The 24771-nt window shown below is 44.2% G+C and overlaps 1 protein-coding gene across 1 annotated transcript in view; it reads right to left on the minus strand.

Annotated features, from left to right (window-relative positions):
- Window positions 1–24357, minus strand: part of LOC107373356 (uncharacterized) — a 46057-nt gene extending 21700 nt beyond the window's left edge. The window contains exons 1-25 of the mRNA XM_070542439.1: window positions 23825–24357; window positions 23609–23693; window positions 8692–10754; window positions 8365–8491; window positions 8171–8272; window positions 8050–8094; window positions 7786–7945; window positions 6186–6304; window positions 5645–6136; window positions 5383–5512; window positions 5220–5327; window positions 5108–5153; window positions 4938–4956; window positions 4805–4857; window positions 4584–4664; window positions 4434–4440; window positions 3692–4170; window positions 3319–3549; window positions 2713–3264; window positions 2288–2356; window positions 1642–1688; window positions 1129–1366; window positions 794–1021; window positions 272–517; window positions 28–213 (exon numbers count right to left, since the gene is read on the minus strand). Coding sequence (XP_070398540.1) covers window positions 28–213; window positions 272–517; window positions 794–1021; window positions 1129–1366; window positions 1642–1688; window positions 2288–2356; window positions 2713–3264; window positions 3319–3549; window positions 3692–4170; window positions 4434–4440; window positions 4584–4664; window positions 4805–4857; window positions 4938–4956; window positions 5108–5153; window positions 5220–5327; window positions 5383–5512; window positions 5645–6136; window positions 6186–6304; window positions 7786–7945; window positions 8050–8094; window positions 8171–8272; window positions 8365–8491; window positions 8692–10754; window positions 23609–23618 — 5838 coding nt within the window. The 5' untranslated portion in view covers window positions 23619–23693; window positions 23825–24357. The remainder of the gene's footprint in view (window positions 1–27; window positions 214–271; window positions 518–793; window positions 1022–1128; window positions 1367–1641; window positions 1689–2287; window positions 2357–2712; window positions 3265–3318; window positions 3550–3691; window positions 4171–4433; window positions 4441–4583; window positions 4665–4804; window positions 4858–4937; window positions 4957–5107; window positions 5154–5219; window positions 5328–5382; window positions 5513–5644; window positions 6137–6185; window positions 6305–7785; window positions 7946–8049; window positions 8095–8170; window positions 8273–8364; window positions 8492–8691; window positions 10755–23608; window positions 23694–23824) is intronic.
- Between the last annotated feature and the right edge of the window lie 414 nt (window positions 24358–24771).

The raw sequence follows: 24771 nt of genomic DNA on the forward strand, positions 1-24771 counted from the left end.
CCTCCCCCTAGAGTAGCTGCTACTGACCAGATGACCAGATTCATGGTGGTTCTTTCCTCCTGTGGGAAGTTTGCTGAACTTACAGCCCTTTTCCCTCAGTTTTCTCCGTGTCTGGTTCGATGACGTCACTTTGGTGAAGCGCTTTTGTATTCCTGGACTTACTTTTACACAAAACCTAAAATATCGTTTCTCCCGTTTGAAAATAAGCTCGTTCTTGGTATCAAAATGTGTATTTAAAATTCACGGACATCATATGTGAAATCCATGGCACAAAACAACTGTTTTTAGCCTTGCATTCATTTTCTCGTTCTTCCTGGGACCCGTGGTCCGGAAGTAGACCTAGGCTCCCTGTCGTGATGGGAGTGTCAGATGGGGGGATTGACCGCAGAGCAGAGCTGAAGTCCTTGACCAGGATCCTGGCGTAGGTACCCAGGGAGTCCAGATGCTGCAGGATGAAGTGTAGAGCCATGTTGACTGCATCTTCTACCGACCTGTTGGCAAACTGCAGGGGTCCTGTCTGCTGGGGACTTGAGGTGGGGGAGAACCAGGTGCTCAAATGGTTTCATGACTTTATTTCTTGTTAGTGTATTGTTAACTAGTATTATTTTAATTAAATCATAACTAAGAAGTTTTAAAATAAAATATTTCATTCAAGGTAGGCTGCGCAGTGGTGCAGTGGTTAGCGCTGTTGTCAAAGTTGGGCATTTTATGCAGTGCACCTTTATTGTGCAGGAGTCCGTTTTTGCTGTGGTTACCAACTGCATGTTTTTTTTTTAGATGTTTGCTTGTTTACTTGCATGTTTGTTATTTGTTTTTTGAGCATGGGACAATGAAGTTCCAAAAGAGAGCAGCTGCGCAGCTCATAATCACAGACCTGTACGGCTCGGGATTGGACCGTTGAGGGGGTTGGATCTTTTATAAGGACACTGACAGGTGAAGGAGGGGTGTGCAGCAACAGAGCAACAGCGGGATCTGCACTCCTGAAACCAGCTTGCATTGCGGCACAGGTGCTTTCTGTTTCCTGGGAGAAACCAGAGGATGCCGCGGGAGGATCCAACCGTGAAACCAAAATAATTCAGCGCCTACCAAACAGCTAAGTAAAGGAACGTGAAATATTGTTGCTGTAACCTGCGTGCCTGTGGATTCTGGGGAGAAGTGAATGCTCCCCCTGAGGTATTTCCTTGTGTTTTCCTCGCAGCGACAGAGGCAGAGCCGAGGAGAGAAGAGGAGCGGGACAGCGGCACACCCCCGGCTGATGACGCGTTGGAGTGGATGCAACATGAGGCTATCCCAGAAGAGGAAGTCGGGCCATATTTGAGAGACTATCATCAGCAGTGGAGACTGAGGGAAATCTGTGGAAGCCCCCCTGCAGGAGAGGAAGGATAAGACACCACGCACCCATTCAAGTTCCAAATTGGTGGGGACAAACTGTTTTAATCTGGGCTGCAAAGACTTGTTTTTTTAGGACATTTTTTTACAACCTGTGTGAGAATAAACCTTCTGATCATACCATCCGGATTTAGTCTTTCTTTATGTGACAGTGTCAGCATCCTGTCACAGTGTCCCGATTGATCATGCGCCCTGGCTACTTGGCCAAGGGGGTGTCCCTTTGGCTGACTGGTAAGCACGCATGACCCTCACCCAGGAGTCTGGGGATCAAACCCCGCCCGGGCCCTCGCCCCTTCACCCTGCCACATTCAACAGTGGAACTTTTATAAATGCTGGAATAAGGGAACCTGCATGGTGAAACTGTTGCCTTGCAGCAAGAAGGCCCTAGGTTCCAATTCCGTCCTGGGGTCTTTCTGCATGGAGTTTGCTTGTTCTCCCTGTGCATGGGTGGGTTCTCTTATTATAATTATATCTAATTATGTCATTTCAGCAACCACGTCACTCCACGTGGCCTCGGAACAGCCCAAAGTTTCTGTACCTCGCACCTAGGAAATTTTCTATCCTGCGCGGAAAAAAATAACGGACTGGCAAGAGCTCGCAGTGCCGGACATTCTTAAGTACAGACATCTTAACGATTCGCCCCATAAAGATCACCGTGATCAAAATATTGTTAATAATTGCTGTCACAGTCGGAAAAGATGACGACAGAGTGAAAGATGTTGGAAGCAACAGAGAATAATGCTTCTACTATGATGCATTGCCGTAGAGCCCAATGCCGACCCCGACAGTCTAAGAGAATATTGGTCCACAGTGGAGGCAAGCCACAGAACGTAGAAATAAACGCTGCAAGCCGTGATGCCCGTTCCATCCTCGCCTCTCATTTCCACGTGGAATGTACATGCGTCACGTTTAAACCAAGCTTAAAGCAGAGCACACGCTGCACAAACTCCAACGCTGCACCGTCAGACTGAGGGCAGAGACGAGCGCTGTTTCCTACATGATTAAAGCATAAAAGGTTTTTAATGAAATTTTTCATTCAAGGTCAAAGAGTGTCATGATCATGGCCTGATCTCAGTGTTTTCCTGTCTCCCTGCAGCAGCAGTAATCTAGCTAATTAATTCCACCTGTGCTGCTCTCTATGTAAGCACCTGGCTCCTGCTGCTCAGTGCAAGATCGAGGCCTGATCGCAGCACACCCTAGTGGCCAGTGGTGACCTCTGCATCCCCCCCAGTCCAGGAAGCCATGTGACACACCGGCGCAGTGGACTTATGACCTAACCCACTGGCCAGTTTCAGGTACATAACGCTTGGGTGGCCGCCTTACCCGACAGGAGCCCGCTGGCTGGGAGGAGGGGGGTGATGGGCACTGTTCCGGGGTCTGCTCCGCTGGGGCAGCATCCCCGTTGGCTACGTCTGGAGGATTCTTGGCTGACATGAAGTCGCGACAAGGTACCGGCTGGGCAGTGCCGGGGTTTGTGCCTTGGGGCTCGAGTGGTGTGTGCGACTGATCTGGCAGGGGTCCCGCTGACCCCGGGTTGGTGGGACCTAAGTCGTGTGTCTCGTCGTTGGATGCAGGCAGGGGCACAGCGCTCTCTGGGTGAGTGCGAAGGGTGGCCGGGGTGAAGGCACGGAGAAAGCGCCGGTTGCTCAGAGTGAGGCGGCCAGACTTGTCGACCCTGACACAGTATTGGTCGTGTCCTAGTGACTCTACTACCACCCCAGATCTGTCCCATACCCGCAGGCTACAGCCAACTAGGTTCTGGAGGAACACCGCCTCCCCGACTACGAGAGGGCGGAGCGGTCGTACGTGTTCTCTCAGAGACTCAGTGGTATGGGCCATCCGAGTCCGGAGGGCCTCTTCCTTCGCCGCCCATGCCTAGCGCCACAGCGGACGGATGTGAGGGTTGGAGAACTTCTCCAGCCTATTAACAAACGACAGCGAGTCCCTGAGGGGGCGATCAAAGATGATTTGCACGGGCGACAGGTTGCAGTCGGGGTCAGGCGTATTACGCAGTTGCAACATAACACGCAGAAAGCGGTCATGGTGGAGGCTCCCGGTCAGGCCGGTGTTTGAGACTAGTAGGCGCTTCGCCATCTTGACAGCCACCTCCGCCCTTCCATTAGACTGGGGGAACCCAACCGAGGACACGCGGTGCTTGACCTGCCATAAGCGGAGGAAATCCGCTGTGCTCCCTGCCGAGAAGGCGTCTGTCACTTGACAACTCCTCGGGCACACCAAACGTGGCGAAGAAAGCCCTTAAGTGACGTATAAGCCCAATGGAGCCCCCGAGATTGGTGCTCACGGGAGAGCTCATGACTTCCATCCAGCCGGAGAGGCGATCGCCAACGGCCAGGTAGTGGTGACCCCTGTAGTCGAAGAAGTCTGCAAACACCTCCTCAAATGGCGTGGATGGCGGTGATGCCGGCATGGGAGGTGTGGCCGCCTGCGAGGGGGCATTGCGGTTACAGTCTGCGTATCGCTCCCTGGTCAACTGGATGTCGTTAGACATCCCAGGCCAGTAAACGATGGAGCAGGCCCATCGTTCCATTGCCGACTTGCCCTGATGGGCGGCGTGGAGGTGCTGAAGTACCGCACGACGAAGGGACGTGGGGACAACGACACGGTCACAGTACAGCAGGACCCCATCTTGCGCATACACTGACTCACAGACCTTAGACAGGTCGGCCAGCGCCGGGTCCTTTGGGTCAATGCTGCCCCCGTCTTCAATGAGGTGCAGGAGGTGGGAGAGGCATGCGTCCGCGGCCGTCTCCTGTGTGTGGCCTAGAGGATTGGATGCTTAGATCCTAAAACCGTAGGTAATAATAACCCTTGATGAAAACAGCAGAGGATTATTCACAAGTTTAACAATTTTATTTTTAAGACACAGCACAGAAGATTTACTAAAAACAACCCAGGTCGGGATAAAAGAAATAGACTAAAACTCTAAACACTAAAAACTCTAAACACGAGAGGAGGGAGGAGCGACGACAATGCTGGCCCTGGGACTACACACACAACGCCATCCAACCACTATTTAAAAGCACAAGGCCGCTGTAGGGAACCGACACAAAAGACAATAATATAAAGAAAAACACCCAGTGCTCCCTTTAACTAAAGCTCATACACACGCCACCCAGAAGTGAGTAAAACCCCCGACAAACCCCTACAGTGGATACTCTAAAAGAAACTACTACCCTCCCAGAGACAGCACTGTCCTCAATGTTAACCACCAGTCTCATAAAAGTGTTCCTTCCTTCCCCCTCTAGAGAAGACGACTAATGATAAAATAAAACCGGAAAAGGTTTAATAAGAAGAACTGGGAAAACAGTAGCAGGCTAAGATCTGTGAACAAACACACATTGTTAATCGTATTCTAACGAAGCACAAAAATGCTATGAATGTTCTAAACCCATACCTCATCGGCCGACCGCTTGCCAATGTAAATTCCCGGTTGTTCACCCCTCAGTCCTGCTCACACTTCATAAAGAGAAACCCATTAAGAATATAACCTTTATTTAACTAAAATAAAGCAAAGCCAGGTCACTCACCACTTAGCTGCACCCACGTCTGCACCCAAAGCGAGGCATTCGGCTTTTGCGGCTAGACCCCAGCTGCCCTAATTATAGCAGCCCTCTAATTACACACCTGGCCTCTCCTGTGTCAGCGGCATGACACGTACAACCAGAATTACTTCCGGGAACTAAGGTGACCTGGTTACATGTGCAAAGAGTGGCCATGCAATGGCAGCAGACTCCAGTTCGTCACTGCAAATGGACGCCATATGCACCGACTCCTCATTATCAGTCGCATTCCATTCGCCCATAGCCTACAGCAGCCTGTTGTCCGTCCATGTGTGGCTGGTGCCGTGCCCGTCTCTTCCGGGCCCGGAAGCAGTCGGCACACATTCAATGAGGCTTGGTGTTCCAACCCCGAGATCCCTCAGAAAAAACACAGAAAGACACTTTACAATCAGGGCATATAGCCCTAGCAGACCTGTCTGGTGGGGCCGGAGAGGAAGCAGGCCCTGATGGTGGCATAGCTTGTCTGCGCCTGAACGAGGACTTGGCTGACAGGCTGGAGGAGGGGAGGGCGTTGCGAGCCATTTCTCTGTTCTCCACCAGTGCTATAATATTATTCACAGACTTACACAGAACATCATGAGTCCTCAACATGTCCCTTCGTATATCAGAGTCATTAATCCCATTAATCAGTACATCACGAATAATATGATCAGAATAGTCAACTTAGTGCCCACATCCGCACACAGCGTTGTAGGCGCAGGTTTCTGCCTTGCCACGCACCCTGGCGGCAAATGCACGAAAGGGCTCGTCATGATCCTGGCGTAGTTGAAGCAGTTCAGTCCTCAGAACGCATGTGGCAACCGGTATCACCGTCAGAGAGCGCATGCCAGCCAGCAGAGTCTCAACCGGTCCAGTTGCAGCATCCGGGTTAGCCTTTAGCAAACTGTCCCCAAGTTCCGGACGGGCACACTGAAACAGCTGGAAGGGGGCCTGGGCATCACCTATGCCTGAGCCAGCACGGAAGAGGTTCCAGCGGCATGTAAAAACGTTCCATTCCTCGATGGACATGCCGATATCCACTCTCGGTCGATCCAGCGCAGGGCCAGGCAGGCCCGGGGCCCGAACGGGCGCAGCGGGTTCGGTCCAGCTCTGATGGGCCAGGCCATGGTTTGCCAGCAGCGCCACGGCGAGAGCCTCTGACACGTCGTCGGTGGCGAACGTACAGGCTGGAACGGAGCATCTGACGACCACCATGGCTCCTTCATGAAGGAATACACTCCTCGATGTCAAATGGCTTTATTGACAAGGATGAAGGAGCCCTGCGGCGACATACAAAGCTGAGTGAGCAGAAGCTAATGGCAGCGGGAAGCAGCAGCATGGGCTGAAGACCGAAGCTAAGCAATGCGATAAAAGCATGCAAACATAGCATGCATACTGACAATGTGACCATTACATTAGCTTAACAAGCAGGTGAGGACTTACAGATACAAGTCGAGCAGTAGCATGGATAGACAGCAGTGTGATGGCTGAGCAGCAGCAATCCAAATGAGAGGCAGCAGTATGTACAGTGAGGGATAGTCACATGTACGTGACTTCAGGCACGTCCCTGAATACACCGTTTTCCCTCTAGGCTTGATTGCAGCACACCCTAGTGGCCAGTGGTGACCTCTGCATGCCTGACCACGGAACCTGCCTATTGCCGTAGTCCCTGCATGAACTGGAGTATTCATCTTCATCAGCTGCCCCCACCACAGAACACTGCAACCGTGTCTCTCCCATTAAGCCTGTTGTATTAGCTAAAGCTTGGTTTATGCTTGACGCATTCACTTTCCGCGCGGTGATGCGGCTCGCGGATGGAACGCGCTTCACAACTCGCAGTGTTTATGGTTCGTGCGGCTCGTCTCTGCGGTGAGCCAATATTCTCCCAAACTGAACGGGGCAGCATGGAGCTCTACGGCAAACATCCAACACTACACCATAGTAGAAGTAGAAATTACTGTTTTCAACACGGCATTTCAGCATTTTTAACAGCGTCCTCGTGTTTTCCGACAGTGCGAGCTATTTCTCTCCAAGAATTATTAACAACATGTTGACCACGGTGATCTCTGAGAGCTGAAGCATACAAATGTCTGTATTTACGAACCTCTGCCACACTAGTTCTTGCCGGTCCGCCATGTTTTTCCGCGTCCGTCCGTCCGTCCGCGTGGTTAGAAATTTTCCGAGGTGCGCGTTGCGGAAATTCTGGGCCGTGCGGAGGCGCGGTGGAGGGGCGTGGTTGTTAAAATGATGCAACTTTTCCGCGAAATGTGTGTGTAAAATGGAGGATGTCCCCAAGTGATGGATTTGTTTTAGTGGTGAGTCCCCACAAACGCTAAAAACGTGTATGAGTGTGTGTGTGTGTGTGTGTGTGTGAGATGGAGGGTGTATGAATGGGTCCTTGTCCTCACAGAGAGTGTGCGTGTGTGAGCTTGAGATGTGTGAGCTGTGACTTTTTCTCTCTCAGATGCAGACAAAAGAATTAGCTTGCTCTTAGTGACTTACAATTACAGTTAAACTGAACTTAAACACTTCAAAAGTTAACAAACATCAAAGATCACTCGTAAATTATTTAATCCAAACAGAGTCGACCAGCCTGGCCACAGCTGACGACCAAAGATATTAACGATGATCAATAAACAGTTTATTCTTTACCAAATAACCCGACGGCGGAGTTTGGTACGGGAAAGAGGAAAACCGTGGGTATTTTGAAGCAATAGCATGGTGTAATTGCTTATTGTGGTCTAGAAGAGACGAGAGGAGAAGAGAGATAGGAAGATGAATAAAATAAAATCAAACTCATGCGTTAGTGAACCAAAGGCGTCCACTTGTTCCTCACGCTGCAGATCTGATGGTCCTCCATTGTTTTATCCGCAGTTCGGCTTCGTCCACTCCGACAGCCAGGCCTCGCACGCTGTCCGGTGGGCAACGAGTGTCTTCCCGTCGGTCTGATGGAGCTCCGCTGTTTCCCAGCCAGGTTCTGTGTCCTCGCACATCAGCTGGAGTTGAGCAAAAGAGAGCAGATCTGCTGGGTTTCCAAACCCTGCTTTTCAGCGGTTCGGTGTTTGATCCACTTAAGCCGCCAGGCCTCCCGCGTGCTCACGTGGATTGGAGCGTGCAACGAGCGTGTCCTTCACCGCCAGGTAAACTGGACAAAAGAACAATAAGTTTCGTTTTTCGCTGAAATTTATAATCTCCAGCTGGCGGGGAAACTGTCCATGTACAGAACCCGTTCTCCGCCTTGGCGATGACGTCATCACATTGCTTCCGTATGCAAAGCATCATGGGAAATGAAGTGTCTCTTGGCGCTGAAGTTGGAATATGCTCTTTCAGAGCAATTTAACACAGTCTTTTGGAGAAAATCACTGCACAGTAATTTCTGATGAGGGCAGACCCTCAGCATAGTCAAGGAGATAACCTTGGTTAATTTCCAGTTTTCCTGCAGCCAGCTCCATGCAGAAGGAGCAGAGTGAACCAAAGCCCTTTAGCCCAGTTCGGTGGGAGCAAACGGCACACAGAGTAACAGCTGATCGTTTATACGCTGACTGTGAGAAATTACACTTCTCTGTGAGATTAATTTACAGATTTAGGTGGGTAGTAGGGTAAAGGACAACAACCAGGGGTGCAAGATTTGTATCTAGGATGTACAAACTACAAGGAAAGTTTTTAGTCAAGATTGGTGAGTCTGTGAATGCTAACTCAGCGTGATGTAGATCTCTGGGGAATTTCAAATCCTAGAGTTTCACTCTCTATTCTCGACATGTTTATCAGAAGCTAATACAGGAGATACGTGTAGGAGGTTATTGCCATTGTCACCCTGCATGAAAAACTGTGACCAATTATTACCAGAAATAATCAATAAATATTGTTTTTTCAGTGAACCACACCTTTGTGGCTCCTTTTCATTGTGTCCTGTGTGGACCTTCATGTGATTATCTAAATATGTCTTATGGCTAAATTTTTGTCCACATCGCTCACAGGCAAAAGACTTCTGTCGTGTGTGGGCTATTATGTGTCTGTTTAAAGTTACCTTATGGCTAAATCTTTGACCACAGAGCTCACAGGCAAAAGGCTTCTGTCCTGTGTGAACTCTCATGTGATCATTTAAAGTTGCCTTACGGCCAAATCTTTGATCGCAGAGCTCACAGGCAAAAGGTTTCTCTCCTGTGTGGATTCTCATGTGATTGTCTAAAGTTGCCTTTCGGCCAAATCTTTGACCACAGTGCTCACAGGCAAAAGGCTTCTGTCCTGTGTGGACTCTCATGTGATTGTTTAAAGTTGTCTTTCGGCCAAAGCTTTGACCACAGTGCTCACAGGCAAAAGGCTTCTGTCCTGTGTGGACTATTAAGTGACTGTTTAAAGTTGTCTTATGGTCAAATCTTTGACCACAACGCCCACAGGCAAAAGGCTTCTGTCCTGTGTGAACTCTCATGTGATTGCTTAAAGTAATCTTTTTGCTAAATCCTTGACCACAGAGCTCACAGGCAAAAGGCTTCTGTCCTGTGTGAACTCTCATGTGATTGCTTAAAGAAATCTTTTGTCTAAATCTTTGATCACAGAGCTCACAGGCAAAAGGTTTCTGTCCTGTGTGGACTCTCATGTGTATTTTTAAAGTTTCTTTACGGCTATATCTTTTTCCACAGAGCTCACAGACGAAAGGCTTCTGTCCTGTGTGGACCATCATGTGACTGTTTAAATTTGACTTTTGGCTAAATCTTTGTTCACAGAGCTCACAGGCGAAAGGCTTCTGTCCTGTGTGAACTCTCATGTGAATGTTTAAAGTGTTCTTACGGTCAAATCTTTGACCACAGAGCTCGCAGGCAAAAGGCTTCTGTCTTGTGTGAAATCTCATGTGACTGTTTAAATTTGACTTTTGGCTAAATCCTTGACCACAAAGCTCACAGGCAAAAGGCTTCTGTCCTGTGTGAACTCTCATGTGACTGTTTAAATTTGACTTTTGGCTAAATCTTTGACCACAGAGCTCACAGGCAAAGGGCTTCTGTCTTGTGTGGACTCTCATGTGACTGTTTAAATTTGACTTTTGTCTAAAGCTCTGACCACAGAGCTCACAGGCAAAAGGCTTCTGTCCTGTGTGGACCCTGATGTGACTGTTTAAATTTGAATTTACACTAAATTGTTTTCCACAGTCATCACAACTAAATGATTTTGGCTCTTTCTGGAATTTCCTGCATGAGTCTACATGTTTCTTCACTCTGACACTTTTCTTTTTAACCAAACAACTCGAAGACATTTTTGGTGAATGACCTGTCACTCTCGCATGTTTACCACACTCAGGACAGTTAAAGGATTTGATGACAGTCCTAATATCTGACTCGGAAGACCTGTTCTTAGTGCAGTCACTGTCTTCGTCTCCAGTTTCAGACCCAGAGTCTGACTGCTCAAAATCTACATTCACATCATCATCTTCTTCATCATCTCCACTAACTTCAGTCTCTGAAGAGTCAGATGTCTGTTCATGAAGGTTCAGATCAGCGTTCCTGCTACTCTCTGCTCCTCCACCAGTTTCTGCTGTCATCTGGTCAGCTGAGCTGCTGGTTGGAACATCTCTGTCTTCTAGTTTCTGATGATGAAGCTGTGAGATCAGAGGTTTCTCTTCATCATCCTCACTCTTTACAGTAACTACAGAGAATGGAAACCTGGCAACATCAGTCTCCTCCTTCAGATGGAGCGGCTCTCCCTCCAGACTGGTCCAGAGTTCCTCCTGTTCCTCCTTTATGTGGAGGTGTTCTGGGTCCTGCTGGTCCTCATCAGGAGCTTCTTCTTTAACCAGCACCAGCTGTTGAACATCTGTAGGAAACACAAATACAATGTGAATTTTATTTCATTCACTCTTTCAATTTCTGTATTATTTATTTTGAGATGTGTATCCATTGAAATTGCTCTATTAGTAAATATGATAAATTTTGTTTTATTTAAATTTAAAGTTAATTTATTTAAGTTAAACCAACACTTTAATACATTTAATTCTTTCTCAACCTTGTCCATTAATGTTATTAAATCTTTCCCAAAACTTATAACAGTAGTATAGTATCATTCAAGAATGAATGATATAATTATTACAGGTCTTAAAATTAGGCCTAAAAGCTACCTCCAAGCGGTAAAGGGAATAGATAATGACAATGGGGCTGACCAAGATGATACAGCTGAAGAGCAGGTTGTGTCATTTCTGAAAAGTAAAGACATTTCAATTGATAAAATAAACATTGAGGCATGCCATTCATTACCTTTCAAGAAAAATCAGGATAAATCTGTGATACCAGCTATTATGATACGCTTTAATAGTAGGAAGCACAAAGTGGATCTGCTCAAACAGGGGAGGAAATTAAAGGGAACAAATGTGTACTTGAATGAAAATCTGACGAAGAAAAATGCAGACATTGCTCGTAGAGCGAGACAAATGAAAAAGCAGGGATACGTAGAGTCTACCTGGACTATGAATTGTAAGGTGTTCATCAAACAGAAAGGTGCTCCGGAAAATAGTCGTGGGTTCTGGATCAGAGATATCAAGCAACTGGAAAATATTAAGTGATATGGTTACAGTTATGTTGGTCATTCTTTAATTTAGTTTTTTACTTAGTTTGTGGGTGTTGTTGTTTTATTTACTTAAATTTTTTTCTATATGTAAATTATTTTTCTTCATGGGTGATTTTGAACAGGACATTGATCCAGAACAAAATTTCCATAGTAGCACACATTCATTAAGTGGTTATTTTACTGACCAACAGTTTAATGCAACTATTAAATATGAGCAAGGCTTATCTATCATTCATTTTAATAGCAGAAGTCTTTATGCTCATTTTCAGAATATTAAAGATTATATTGATAATTTTGTGAGGCAGTTTAACATCATTGCAATATCAGAAACATGGATAGATTCAGAGCACGGTGAGGATTTTTTCTTGCAAGGTTACAATTTCCATGGTATCAATAGGAATGGAAAGGGTGGAGGGGTGGCGTTTTTCATTGATCAATCCCTTTCATATAAATTTACTGAAAACTTGTCTATGGTTATTGATGAAGTTATGGAATGTATATCCATTGAAGTGAGTATTAAGCAAACAAAAAACATAGTGATTCATTGTGTATACAGGAAACCAGGAAGTGACATTGACACATTTATTGTTACAATGGAAAGTATTTTAATGTTAAACAAAAGTAAGATAACATATGTGTGTGGAGACTTTAATATAGATCTACTGAAAGCTACAGCACATAAGAAAACTGATGAATTTCTTGAGTTAATGTACAGTATGAGCGTGGTTCCCCTCATTGAGAAACCAAGTAGAATAACTGCTGATAGTGCCACTCTTATTGATAATATATTTACTAATAATGTAGAAAGTATTATACATAGTGGACTATTGATAACAGACCTAACAGATCATCTCCCTGTATTTGCTATCCACGACTGCCATCCAAAGAAAGTAAAACCAGCTAAAACTTTAATGTATAAAAGGAGAAGAAAGGAAGAAGATTTACAAAATTTTAAAACGGAACTACGTAGTGTTAACTGGAGTAATATATATAGTGAACATGATGTGAATATTGCGTATAACTTATTTCTGGATATTTACAAAAGTATATATGATAAGCATTGTCCGATGATAAGACATAGTTGTAGAAATCGATATTCAGAGAAGCCGTGGATGACAAAGGGGATCCAAAATGCTTGTAAAAAAAAGAACACATTATATAAGCTATTTATCTTCGTCTTCCTCCGCTTATCCGGGTCCGGGTCGCGGGGGCAGCATCCCAATTAGGGAGCTCCAGGCCGTCCTCTCCCCGGCCTTGTCCACCAGCTCCTCCGGCAGGACCCCAAGGCGTTCCCGGACCAGATTGGAGATGTAACCTCTCCAACGTGTCCTGGGTCGACCCGGGGGCCTCCTGCCGGCAGGACATGCCCGAAACACCTCCCCGGGGAGGCGTCCAGAAGGCATCCTGACCAGATGCCCAAACCACCTCAACTGGCTCCTTTCAATCCGGAGGAGCAGCGGTTCTACTCCGAGTCCCTCCCGAATGTCCGAGCTCCTCACCCTATCTCTAAGGCTGAGCCCGGCCACCCTACGGAGGAAACTCATTTCGGCCGCTTGTATCCGCGATCTCGTTCTTTCGGTCATTACCCAAAGCTCATGACCATAGGTGAGGATTGGGACGTAGATCGACCGGTAAATCGAGAGCCTGGCTTTCAGCTAACCCTAACCCTAACCCCACGGCAGATCGGCTCAGCGTCCGCATCACTGCAGACGCCGAACCAATCCGCCTGTCGATCTCCCGATCCCTCCTACCCTCACTCGTGAACAAGACCCCGAGATACTTAAACTCCTCCACTTGAGGTAGGACCTCTCCCCCGACCCGGAGGTGGCAAGCCACCCTTTTCCGGTCGAGAACCATGGTCTCAGATTTGGAGGTGCTGATCCTCATCCCAGCCGCTTCACATTCGGCCGCGAACCTACCCAGCAAGAGCTGAAGGTCAGAGCTGGATGAAGCTAGGAGGACCACATCATCCGCAAAAAGCAGAGACGAGATTCTCCTGCCACCAAACTCGACACACTCCACACCACGGCTGCGTCTAGAAATTCTGTCCATAAAAGTGATGAACAGAACCGGTGACAAAGGGCAGCCCTGGCGGAGTCCAACCCTCACTGGGAACAGGTCCGACTTACTACCGGCTATGCGGACCTAACTCACGCTCCTCTGGTAAAGGGACTGAATGGCCCTTAACAGAAAGCCACCCACCCCATACTCCTGGAGCGTCCCCCACAGGGTGCCCCTGGGGACACGGTCATAAGCCTTCTCCAAATTCACAAAACACATGTGGATTGGTTGGGCAAACTCCCATGCCCCCTCCATCACCCTTGCAAGGGTATAGAGCTGGTCCACAGTTCCACGGCCAGGACGAAAACCACATTGCTCCTCCTCTATCTGAGATTCAACTATCGATCGGACCCTCCTCTCCAGTACCTTGGCGTAGACCTTTCCAGGGAGGCTGAGGAGTGTGATCCCCCTATAGTTGGAACACACCCTCAGGTCACCCTTCTTAAAGATGGGGACCACCACCCCGGTCTGCCACTCCCTAGGAACTGCCCCCGATGACAACGCAATGTTGTAGAGACGTGTCAACCATGACAGCCCTACAACATCCATAGCCTTGAGATACCCAGGACGAACCTCATCCGCCCCCGGGGCTCCGCCGCTGTGTAGTTGTTTGACTACCTCAGCAACTTCTGCCCCCGAGATCGGACAGTCCATCCCCAGGCCTCCCAGCTCTGGTTCTTCCTCAGAATGCACATTGGTGGGATTGAGGAGCTCCTCAAAGTATTCCTTCCACCGTCCGACTATAGCCTCAGTTGACGTCAGCAGCTCCCCATCCCCACTGTAAACAGTGTGAGCGAGTTGCTGCCTTCCTTTCCTGAGGCGCCGGACAGTTTGCCAGAACCTCTTTGGAGCCGATCGATAGTCTTTCTCCATGGCCTCACCAAACTCCTCCCACGCCCGAGATTTTGCCTCGGCAACTGCCACTGCTGCACCCCGCTTGGCTATCCGGTACCTGTCTGCTGCCTCCGGAGACCCACAGACCAGCCACGCCCTGTAGGCCTCCTTCTTCAGCCTGATGGCTCCCCGAACCTCTGGTGTCCACCAGCGGGTACGGGGGTTGCCACCACGACTGGCACCGGCCACCTTACGACCACAGCTAGCAACAGCCGCCTCGACAATCGCAGAGTGGAACAAGGCCTACTCGGACTCAATGTCCCCCACTGCTCTCGGGACATGGTCAAAGCTCTGCCGGAGGTGGGAGTTGAAGACCGTCTTGACAGGTTCTTCTGCCAGGCGTTCCCAGCAGACCCTCACTATGCATTTGGGTCTGCCCAAAGGAGCTAAGCTATTTATATCACACAGAACTAAAGAAGCGGAGCAAAAATATAAAACATATAAAAATAAATTAATTAATATAATGAGGATGTGTAAAAGGAATTATTATAGTAATTTGATTGAAAGGAATAAAAGTAACATCAAAGGAATATGGAACGTGTTAAATACAATAATCAAGAAGCGTTGTGACGGTCTAAACCATCCAGATTATTTTGTCAGTAATAACAGAGATATTTATGATAGACAGTTGACAGTAGAACACTTCAATGAATTTTTTGTTGGGGTTGGTCCAAAGTTGGCTGACAAAATAAATAGTGATGTGGACTCTGAATCCAATGGTTATGGTGACGGAGACAGTGTGGCGGATTCATTATTACTTGAAGAAGTGACTCAAAAGGATATTCTTAAAATTGTCAGAGCATGTAAAACAAAATTTTCATTAGATGGAGATGACATAGATATGTTTTTAGTTAAACAAACTATTGATTGTATTGTCAAACCACTCACGTATATATGTAATTTATCATTTAAAACAGGAATATTCCCAAATAAAATGAAGGTGGCTAAGGTGGTTCCTCTTTACAAGTCTGGCAATAGGCATCAATTTACAAACTACAGACCGGTCTCCTTGTTACCTCAGTTTTCAAAGATATTGGAAAAAATTTACAATGATAAGCTGGAAAAATTTGTAGAAAAAAATGGCATTTTATTAGACAGTCAGTATGGTTTCAGATCAGGTAGATCTACTGCACAAGCTCTAATAGAATTGGTTGAAGACATATCCACATCGCTTGATCAGAAAAAATATGTTCTGGGAATTTTTATTGATTTGAAGAAAGCCTTTGATACAGTCGATCACAAAATACTTTTATCAAAAATGGAGAAGTATGGTATAAGGGAGACAGCTCTCAATTGGCTAAAAAGTTATTTGAGTAACAGAGCTCAGTATGTCCAGTTGGGCTATCACAAGTCTAGCTGTCTCGAAGTTCACTGTGGAGTTCCGCAAGGGTCGGTACTTGGCCCAAAGTTATTTCTGTTATATATAAATGATATTTACACAACTTCAAAATTATTTAAATTTATTATGTTTGCTGATGATACAAATATTTTGTGTTCAGCAGAAGATATACAGCAACTTATACTAAAGGTCCAGAATGAATTGAGTGAGCTTAAGAATTGGTTTGATAAAAACAAACTGTCGTTAAATGTCAGCAAAACAAAGTTTATGTTATTTGGAAATAAAAGAAGTAGTAAAGAAATCTAATTGACTGTTAATGAAATAGCCATTGAAAGAGTGTATGAAATTAAGTTTTTGGGGATATTGATTGATCATAAGCTCTGTTGGAAGCCATACATACAATATGTATGTTCTAAATTAGCCAGAAGCATTGGGATAATAAATAAAACAAGATATTCTCTACCACAGAAAGCACTACACACACTTTATTGTAATATGATTCTACCATACTTATCATATTGTGTCGAAGTATGGGGCAATACTTATAAATCTAATTTATTAAAGATTTGTGTTCTCCAAAAAAGAGTGGTAAGGATAATTATAAATTCTGGATATAGAGATCATACAACTCCATTATTCTATAATTCCAGATTACTCAAATGTTTTGACTTAATTCAATTTAAAACTGTCCTTGTACCGTATAGGGCCATGATGGGCGTACTGCCGTGTAATTTGCAAAGGATGTTTAAAACTCATGAAGAGGGTTATGAATTGAGAGGCGTTAAAAACTTCATTTTTCCATTATACCGAACAACTATGAAAAGTATGTGTGTATCTGTATGTGGTATCAAACTGTGGAACAAACTTGATGTGACTTTAAAATTATGTAAAAACATTAGATCATTTAAAATGTTGTATAAACAACTTATAATTGACTCATACATAAATAGCAAGTGATAAAAATGGTAATTGGCTTCAAATGGAATATTTTGTTTTTGTTGTTTATTGGTTTTGTTTTCTTTTTCTGTAGATTCATGTGAACAATTGTTTTGTAACTGTCTCTTTATTTAGCAACTAGCAAGGTGAAGATAGAACGACCTGCAAAAAGAAAAGTTTTTTTTTCTTTCAAATTTGTTAATGTGAGCAAATGTGATTTATTAACTGAATTGGGGCTGGACTAGATAAGCTTTTGCTTCTTCCAGTTCCCTCTCAAATGGTTTTATGTTATTGTATGTTTTGTATTGTTTCATTCAACAGCATATGTTTATCGTATTCCTCATTTTAAAAAAAAAATTTTTTTGTATGCACCAGGAATATGGGGGAGTGCATATGCAATTTCATGTTTTCGATGGTTTGAGATAAATAAATAAATAAATAAAAAATAAAAATAAAAAATAAAATAGTATCATCTGCAAATAGTACGAAATGCAATGTTTTAGAAACTAAACATATGTAATTAATATAAAGAATAAACAACAAGGGACCCAACACTGACCCCTGTGGGATACCGGAGGTCACTGTCAGTAGCTGTGAATCAGTGTTGTTAATGTGGACACAGTGGAGTCTGTTCTCTAAATAACTCTTAATCCAGTCATAAGCCACACCCCTGATGCCATATCTACACAATTTTTTTTATTAATAAGCTATGATTAACAGTATCAAAAGCTTTGGTCAGGTCTAAGAACACCCCAACAGCATATTGTTTGTCGTCAATTGCATCAGATATTTTCTCCACTAGATCAACAATTGCCAGAGAAGTTGTCCGATCACGTCTAAAACCATATTGCTGTTCAGACAGCATATCATGATGCTCAATAAAGTCATACAATCTTTTATGAATTATTGTTTCTAGTATTTTGGAGAACTGAGATAAAATAGAAATTGGTCTATAATTAGAAAAGTCATGTTTGTCTCCGGCCTTATAGACAGGAATGAGTTTTGCAACCTTCATCCTTTCAGGAAATCTTCCTGATTGGAGAGACTGGTTACAAATATGTGTAAGTGGTTTGGCTATAATCTCAATGATTTCTTTTACAACAGACATATCAAATCCATGTAAATCTGCTGACTTTTTACTTTTAAATTTTTTAACAACTGTTATAACTTCATTTTCATTTGTGCCTTGAATAAATATGGTTTTATCTAAATTTGTTATTTTACTCACAGCATCAGCATCTAATTTAGTATTTGATATATCCTTTGCTAAATTTGGCCCAATTTCGGTAAAATACTTATTGAATTCATTTGCTATTTCTTTAGACTGATAAATGTCTTGATTGTCTTTTGTTAGAAAAATATTTGGAAGACTATTGGTGCCACTACCCTTTTTTAATTACATCATTTAATATGCGCCACATATTTTTAATGTTAGATTTATTTCTTTCCAATAATTTGCTATAATAATTTCTTTTACTAGATCTCATAATACTTATTGATTTATTCTTGTATATCTTGTAATTCTGTTCTGCTTCCTCTGTTCTTTCCTTTAAAAGTCTTTATACAGCTTTTTTTTCTGCAAGCCTTCTGAATCCCCGTAGTTATCCACGGCTTTTTAGCATATTTATTCATATCCACCTTATAAAGCAATGGGCAGTTTTTTTCATAAAGAGAAGTAACAATATTTAAAAATTTTCCATAAGCCATATTTATATCTTCTACACAAATCTCCTCCCAATTTTGTTCCATTAAGTCAGTTTTAAATGAATTTACTGCTTCTTGATTTTTACAACCACAGATTCACTTTGAGTAGTTACCTTTGTCCTTTGTACAACTGTAAAAAACGGTAAATGACTATTTAAGGTAATATAAACTGAGACTATAACCAAACTAATGAAAAATGATCTTGGATGTTATTAAGAGTCTAAGTGTCTTAGGAAAGATGTGAAGTCTGGAACTACAAGAATAATCGGGTTGAATTCAGTGATGTTTAGTTATCAAATTAATCCTAACCCATCCAACGCCAGTGTGTAGAGCCTACGATACCAGTGGTGAGAATGAGGGCTCCTGGGAGATCCAGCTAGCTGAATCTTCTTCAACGGTCGTGGGTCCTTTTGAATCCGGCTCGGCTGGTCAGTAGGATACCCTGGCATAGAAGTCTACGTCTGCTGGAGGCTGATGAGTTGTTTAACGTAACGTAAGCAAGTCGTTTCCATGGTTTGAAATTCCAGACAACCCTTGGGGTCTGAAGAGGTTTATTCCGTCCCATTGGACCCAAAAGCTGAGTGAGCAAGCCGCTCAACACAGCTACAAGGACTAAACAAGAAAGTCATACTGACATATTATGACCTTATTTGTAGAAGTTATTAAAGAGATGTATGGAAGGGGCCCTGTGGCAAAATTAAGGCTACAGTTACCAACACTTTGCAAACATTTCTTTGAGAGGCTGTAACATCTATTGTGTTTATTTTGGTGAAAATCTGTGTGTATGATGAAATTACAGTCAAACGTAAGGCCACGGCTTGCCATCAGATTTTGCCGTGCCACCACAACCCCATCCTCTCTTGAAATATCTCAGTATTGAATGCTGCATTACACCAGCATGTCTTCTGTAATTGGGCAGTGTCTCTTGACTGATTGATTGATGATTCTATACAAAGGGTCAAAGGTGGACCTTTTAGAGAAAAACAATATACTTCCTGTTGTCAGGGGTAGTGGCTTTGGTGATGGCAGGATATGACACTGTCATTGTCTTGAGATTTGTGATGACACACACTAAGCTGACTGTTGTGATGGTCCTAGGGAGCACTATATTAAAAATAGGCCATGCCTATAGAAGATTTGTATAATTATCTGTTTGGGGTTGGATTCGTATAAATCACATTACATTTCATAGAGATGAGATGTGAATTGAGGAAGTTAGAGGCAAACATAATTCCATGGTGTGATGCCTAAATTCACCATACCCCTAAAGCCCCAACCTCTTTTGAAACCTGCCAGACACTACATAAGTGTACCAAATTTCATAATCCTCAGTAAAAGCATGGCATGAGGCTGACAGTTTTAATCGTCCTACGGTCCTGCTATTTTTAAAAAATAGGACACACCCACCGACATGGCAATGGGTCAATATTTTAGGCTTAGCCACGCCTACAAAGTTATACTTTTGAGAGTTTATTTTACAACTTTTGATCCCCAGTGGCTTAAGAGTGAAATATGTCTTTTTGAAGTCTGTAGGTCGAAAACTTTACAATAAGTTAGCTCTAATTAGGCATGTGCAAAAAAGAAAAGAAGAAATGGAGTCATCTAACTAAAATGGCCGACTTCCTGTCGGATTTGGAAAGTGGCTCCATAGACTTTTTTGTAGGTTCTGAGACACTACATAAGTGTACCAACTATCATAATCTTCAGTAAAAGCATGGCATGGAGCTTACTGCTTTAATGGTCCTCGGGCGCTATTTTAAAATAGGCCACGCCCACCAGATGTTTGCATACATATATGTTTGAGGTCAGATTAGTGACACTCATGCAAAATTTCCTGCAGCTAAGTTGAGAAACAAGGAAAGGAGAGGCAAATGTATTGCTACGGCGTTACTCCTGAATTCGCTATTCTGCCACAGCCCCGCCCTCTTTCAACACCTGCCAGTACTGGATGCTAAGTGAGCCCAACATGTCAACTGCTATTTGGCAGTGATTTCATATTGGTTAGATCAAAAGGGTACAATTGGGACCTTTCAGAGTAAAACATGACCTTTTCTGTTGTGAGGGGGCGGAGCCTTAATTACATCATCATCTGACTATTGATTGTTGTTTAGGAGTGGATGAGAAACAACCACACAAATTTTCGAGACTGTCCTTAGATGATGAAACTATGGCAATTTATTTTTTTTATTGAGAAGTCAAAGTTTGAGGCCAAGATAAGTCCTGCTGCTGAGGTGCTAAGTTGTATCGGTTGTTGCTATGCAGTCTTCTACCAGCAGGGGGCTCTGAAAATTTACACAACACATGATATGGTTTACAAAACCAATTTTTAAACTGCCTATAAAATACAAAAAGGAAGGTTAAGTTGCTAAAATAACTAAATAAAATGATAATGGTTGTTACAAAGATTGTAATAATATATTAACAACGTTTACTTTTTATATTTTTTGTAACAGAATGAAATGACTGTTTTTTTCCCTCCTCTGCACAGGACTAGTCTGCATGAGATATGGTCTCAAGGTCTCATGCATTCCTTCTAACCTGCTTATTTTCAGCTCAACAGAAGAATGAACTCTTTTCTTTTAATTAATCAAACAACTCTATCTTAATAAATCTATCAAAGTGTTAGTCAATAAATAAGATGTGACAATCTGTGAAATCAACATATTATTTACTTCATTACAATCCTATAGAATATAAAGGTTCTATGACTTTAAATGTTCCAACAGGACTCATTTCACGTAGCGTTAAAAAGACATGACACATTACTTTCACTGATCCAATCAGAATCTGACAGATCTGATGGAGGTGTGGTTCTGATGGTGTTTGGTAATTTTTCATTCGACAGTAAACCATAACATCCGAAGTATAAAACTACGCCACGTCATCTCTAACGCCAGTTCAAAGCGTTCCAGAGAAAGTGACAGAGTGGCCAATCCTGAACTATAATCTTCAACCAAAAAGAACCAACGACAAGCTGAAAAATTTGTTGCTATTCCAACTGCTGCAACAGTTCCTTTCAGAATAAAAGCAGAACCATCAAGCCCCAAGGCTTGGGTCTCACCAGACGCCAACAAAATTGTCGCGACCCGGAAGTAACTCACTGACTGGACTGGTCGGCAACCGCTGCTTTTCCTACCGGCTCGGTTCCAGAGAAGGTCAAGCTGGACTTCAATATTCCTGATCTAAAGGGGACTTCCTGAAGGGTAGGTAGACCGGCAAATGGTGTCTCATGTGTTTATGGACCTCCTAACCAAAGCTTAATGAGAAGACATCACCTTCAGTTCCCATCAGAACTAATCGCTTCTTCGGATTTGCTGGTTCTGATCAACATCACATGTCATCCATTAACCGTCTTATCCATCTTAGTTACACTGTACATGTAGTGCTTAAAGTCAGTCTAGTTTAATTTGTTAGTAATAAAATTCTTAACTTTTAAACTTGACTCTCTCTCTTCTGTTGTCTCTGAGTGAATAAGAAGCGGTTACCTAATCCCTGCAATAAAAAGATCCAATCTTCTGGTTTAAATAATCTCACAGATCCGTAAGGTGAATTTCATATTTCCTATGGAATCCTACGCCTTACGGCTCATTAAATAACATGTAATGTAATTCATTACATTTTCAAAGATTACAACAAGTTAAAAGTCACGAATTACGAGACCATCAAAAATGGTCTCATAAAACTATTGTTTTCAGAATGCTGGTGTGTAACCTGGCAAATAGGTCTCGCAAACCATAAACACACACACACACACACACACACACACACACTAATATAAACAAATGTCTTTGGTTCAGTCATGTTTTCACCTGGATCTAAACGTTCTAGATTCTTTCTAAGTTTTATTGCTGACGGTAAATCGTTCCAAACGTGAACATGGAGCCACACATCTGCCACAGCTGTCCAACCAGACTGTGTTCTGCTGCTAAAAAGATTAAGTAAAACCCCAAAATGGCCCATCTAAAATGCCAGAGTCTTACTAGAAAAGGATCGATAACACTGGTGTTTTCTGGTTTCTGTATCCCAGCTGATGTGTATATTAATATTAATTGTATAACTTTCACTTATATGTAAATAAGTATTTAGGTGGTATTAAGGTCACTCACTTTTCTTGAAAGTGCACGTCTAAATAGATGCTCAGAACAAGTGTGTGGGCTCGTTAGGAAGCTACAGGACATGCTAATAATATTTGGGGATTTTTCTTCCCCTTAGTTTCAGGATCAACTTCATTCTGAACATGCTAGCTGCTAGCGATAGCATTAGCTGACCTGCTCGTGACGATTGGTTCTAAACTTTAGAGCAGTGTGCCTCAATAGGTGGCCTGTGGTCCGCAATTGGCCCGCGAACCTCCACTTTCAGGCCCTAAACCGCAATGCTTTCACGTTGCCGAGGCTGTGCGGTCTTGGGCTCTATTTAAATAATAACAGGAAGACCCCCGCCCGAGTCAGCTCCACAACACACGCTGCTCATCGGCTCGAGCCAAGAGTTCGACTTTCACTTTCCAAGCTGCTCGTTCCTGAATCATTCCTCTGCAGTTTTTCAGATGGAAACAGGCGACGTGTTCTAAATTAGGCTCGGTGCACCTTGATTCTGAGTCGTGGATGAGGAAAATAGAACAGTTTGCATTTATTCTTCCTCCATCCAGCACCACACACGTGAATAGTGACCAAACAGACCATTTTACTGGTGAAAGTTTCCTATTTGGTACATTATGAGATCGGGTGTGACGTTGGTTAGGTGTTGTTCGGTTAGCCAATCAGTAAAGGTTCCTATATAAGGAACCCAGCAGGTTGCATCGTGTCACTGACTAGTGTCAGTCCTTACAGCAATCCTCCACGAGTCACTGGGGCTCGAGTGGACAGAGCACACACACACACACACACACACACACACACACACACACACACACACACACACACGCCCCACCACACAGACGCACGCACGCACGCGCGCGCACACACACGCACGCACACACACACACACACACACACACCAGTACCTGTGTCCATGCTGTCCAGAACACACACACACACACACACACACACACACACACACACACACACACACACACACACACACCAGTACCTGTGTCCATGCTGTCCAGAACACACACACACACACACACACACACACACACACACGCACACGCACACGCACACACACACACCAGTACCTGTGTCCATGCTGATGAAGCAGTCCCAGCTGATGGATGATCCTGAAGTGGTAGCAGGTTTTCTTTAGCCGTGTTTAGCTAACAGCTGCAATAGAAACAAAGCAGGAGAGCTGATTAAGATGCTGCTTCAGAACAACGCAGGAGATTAAAGATCCAACGCTTTGGTTCTGATCAGCTGAGGACACATCCAGTCTGGAAAAGAGGACCTTTGCTCACCAGAGTTCACGGAGTAGAGCTAACCGCTTTTTCCTCCAGTCACATTCAGATTCGGGCCTTTTCCGTCGGAGAGTGTGAGCAGGATGGATGAGAGAGCGAGCAGCGATCCTGCATCATGACCAACTCAGATGAGCGAGTCTGATAGAGGGAACCTCTTCAATCTGATGAAAGCAGCAAAACGAGCGCGTTTCTCAGAGAGGCCAAAGGAACAGCAGCAGATCCAGAGGGCAGGAAGTCTAGAGAAAAGCTTTTCTCACCCATCACCTGCTTCTGGAGCTCCGATTGTCACGAAGACCGCAGAATAGCTTCTCTGCTTCTGGAAAGAACTCCACCAAGTTGTTGAGGAGGAGAAGAAAGTTTCCACAGCCTGGTGAGAAGATTTCTGCAGCAGCAGCAGTTAGTCGCTTTAGCTGATCAACTCTCCCAGAGACTGAAGTGAAGACATTTTTACTGCAGAGCCTCAAATCTTCTCCTCACACACCACAACAACAACAACAAGCTAGCTCTGCTAGCAGCTTCCGGTTTCTGCTGCTTCCGGTGGTCCGTGACCAGCGTAAAGGTGCACTAGCGCCACCTGCTGGACTAGAGGCTCACTGACCCTGATTGCTGGGTAAATTATATCTGCATAATCCTAAATGTTGACTTACTAACCTGAAATAAAACAGCTGTAGGCTTCCAGGTTTGTTAAAGGCTTTTGTTTGGGTTGCAGTGTGATATGAGGAAGACAGAACACGGTAGTTTGTTGCTGATCACTTCAGCACAGGGTCAGGTGACTGAAGAAGAAGGAAGAAGAAAAGATCTTTTCTATAGCACCTCTCAAGATAAAAATCACGGGGGGAGGCACCAAGATGGCGTCTTGAACAGTCGTGTTTTTTCAGGAGCTCCGAAAGGCCGCAAAATTTGTTAAGTAACTTTATTCTCCTACCACTCGAAGTACAACTATGGAT

This window comes from Nothobranchius furzeri, chromosome 2 (genome assembly GCF_043380555.1).
Source record: "Nothobranchius furzeri strain GRZ-AD chromosome 2, NfurGRZ-RIMD1, whole genome shotgun sequence".
NCBI classification, from domain to species: domain Eukaryota; kingdom Metazoa; phylum Chordata; class Actinopteri; order Cyprinodontiformes; family Nothobranchiidae; genus Nothobranchius; species Nothobranchius furzeri.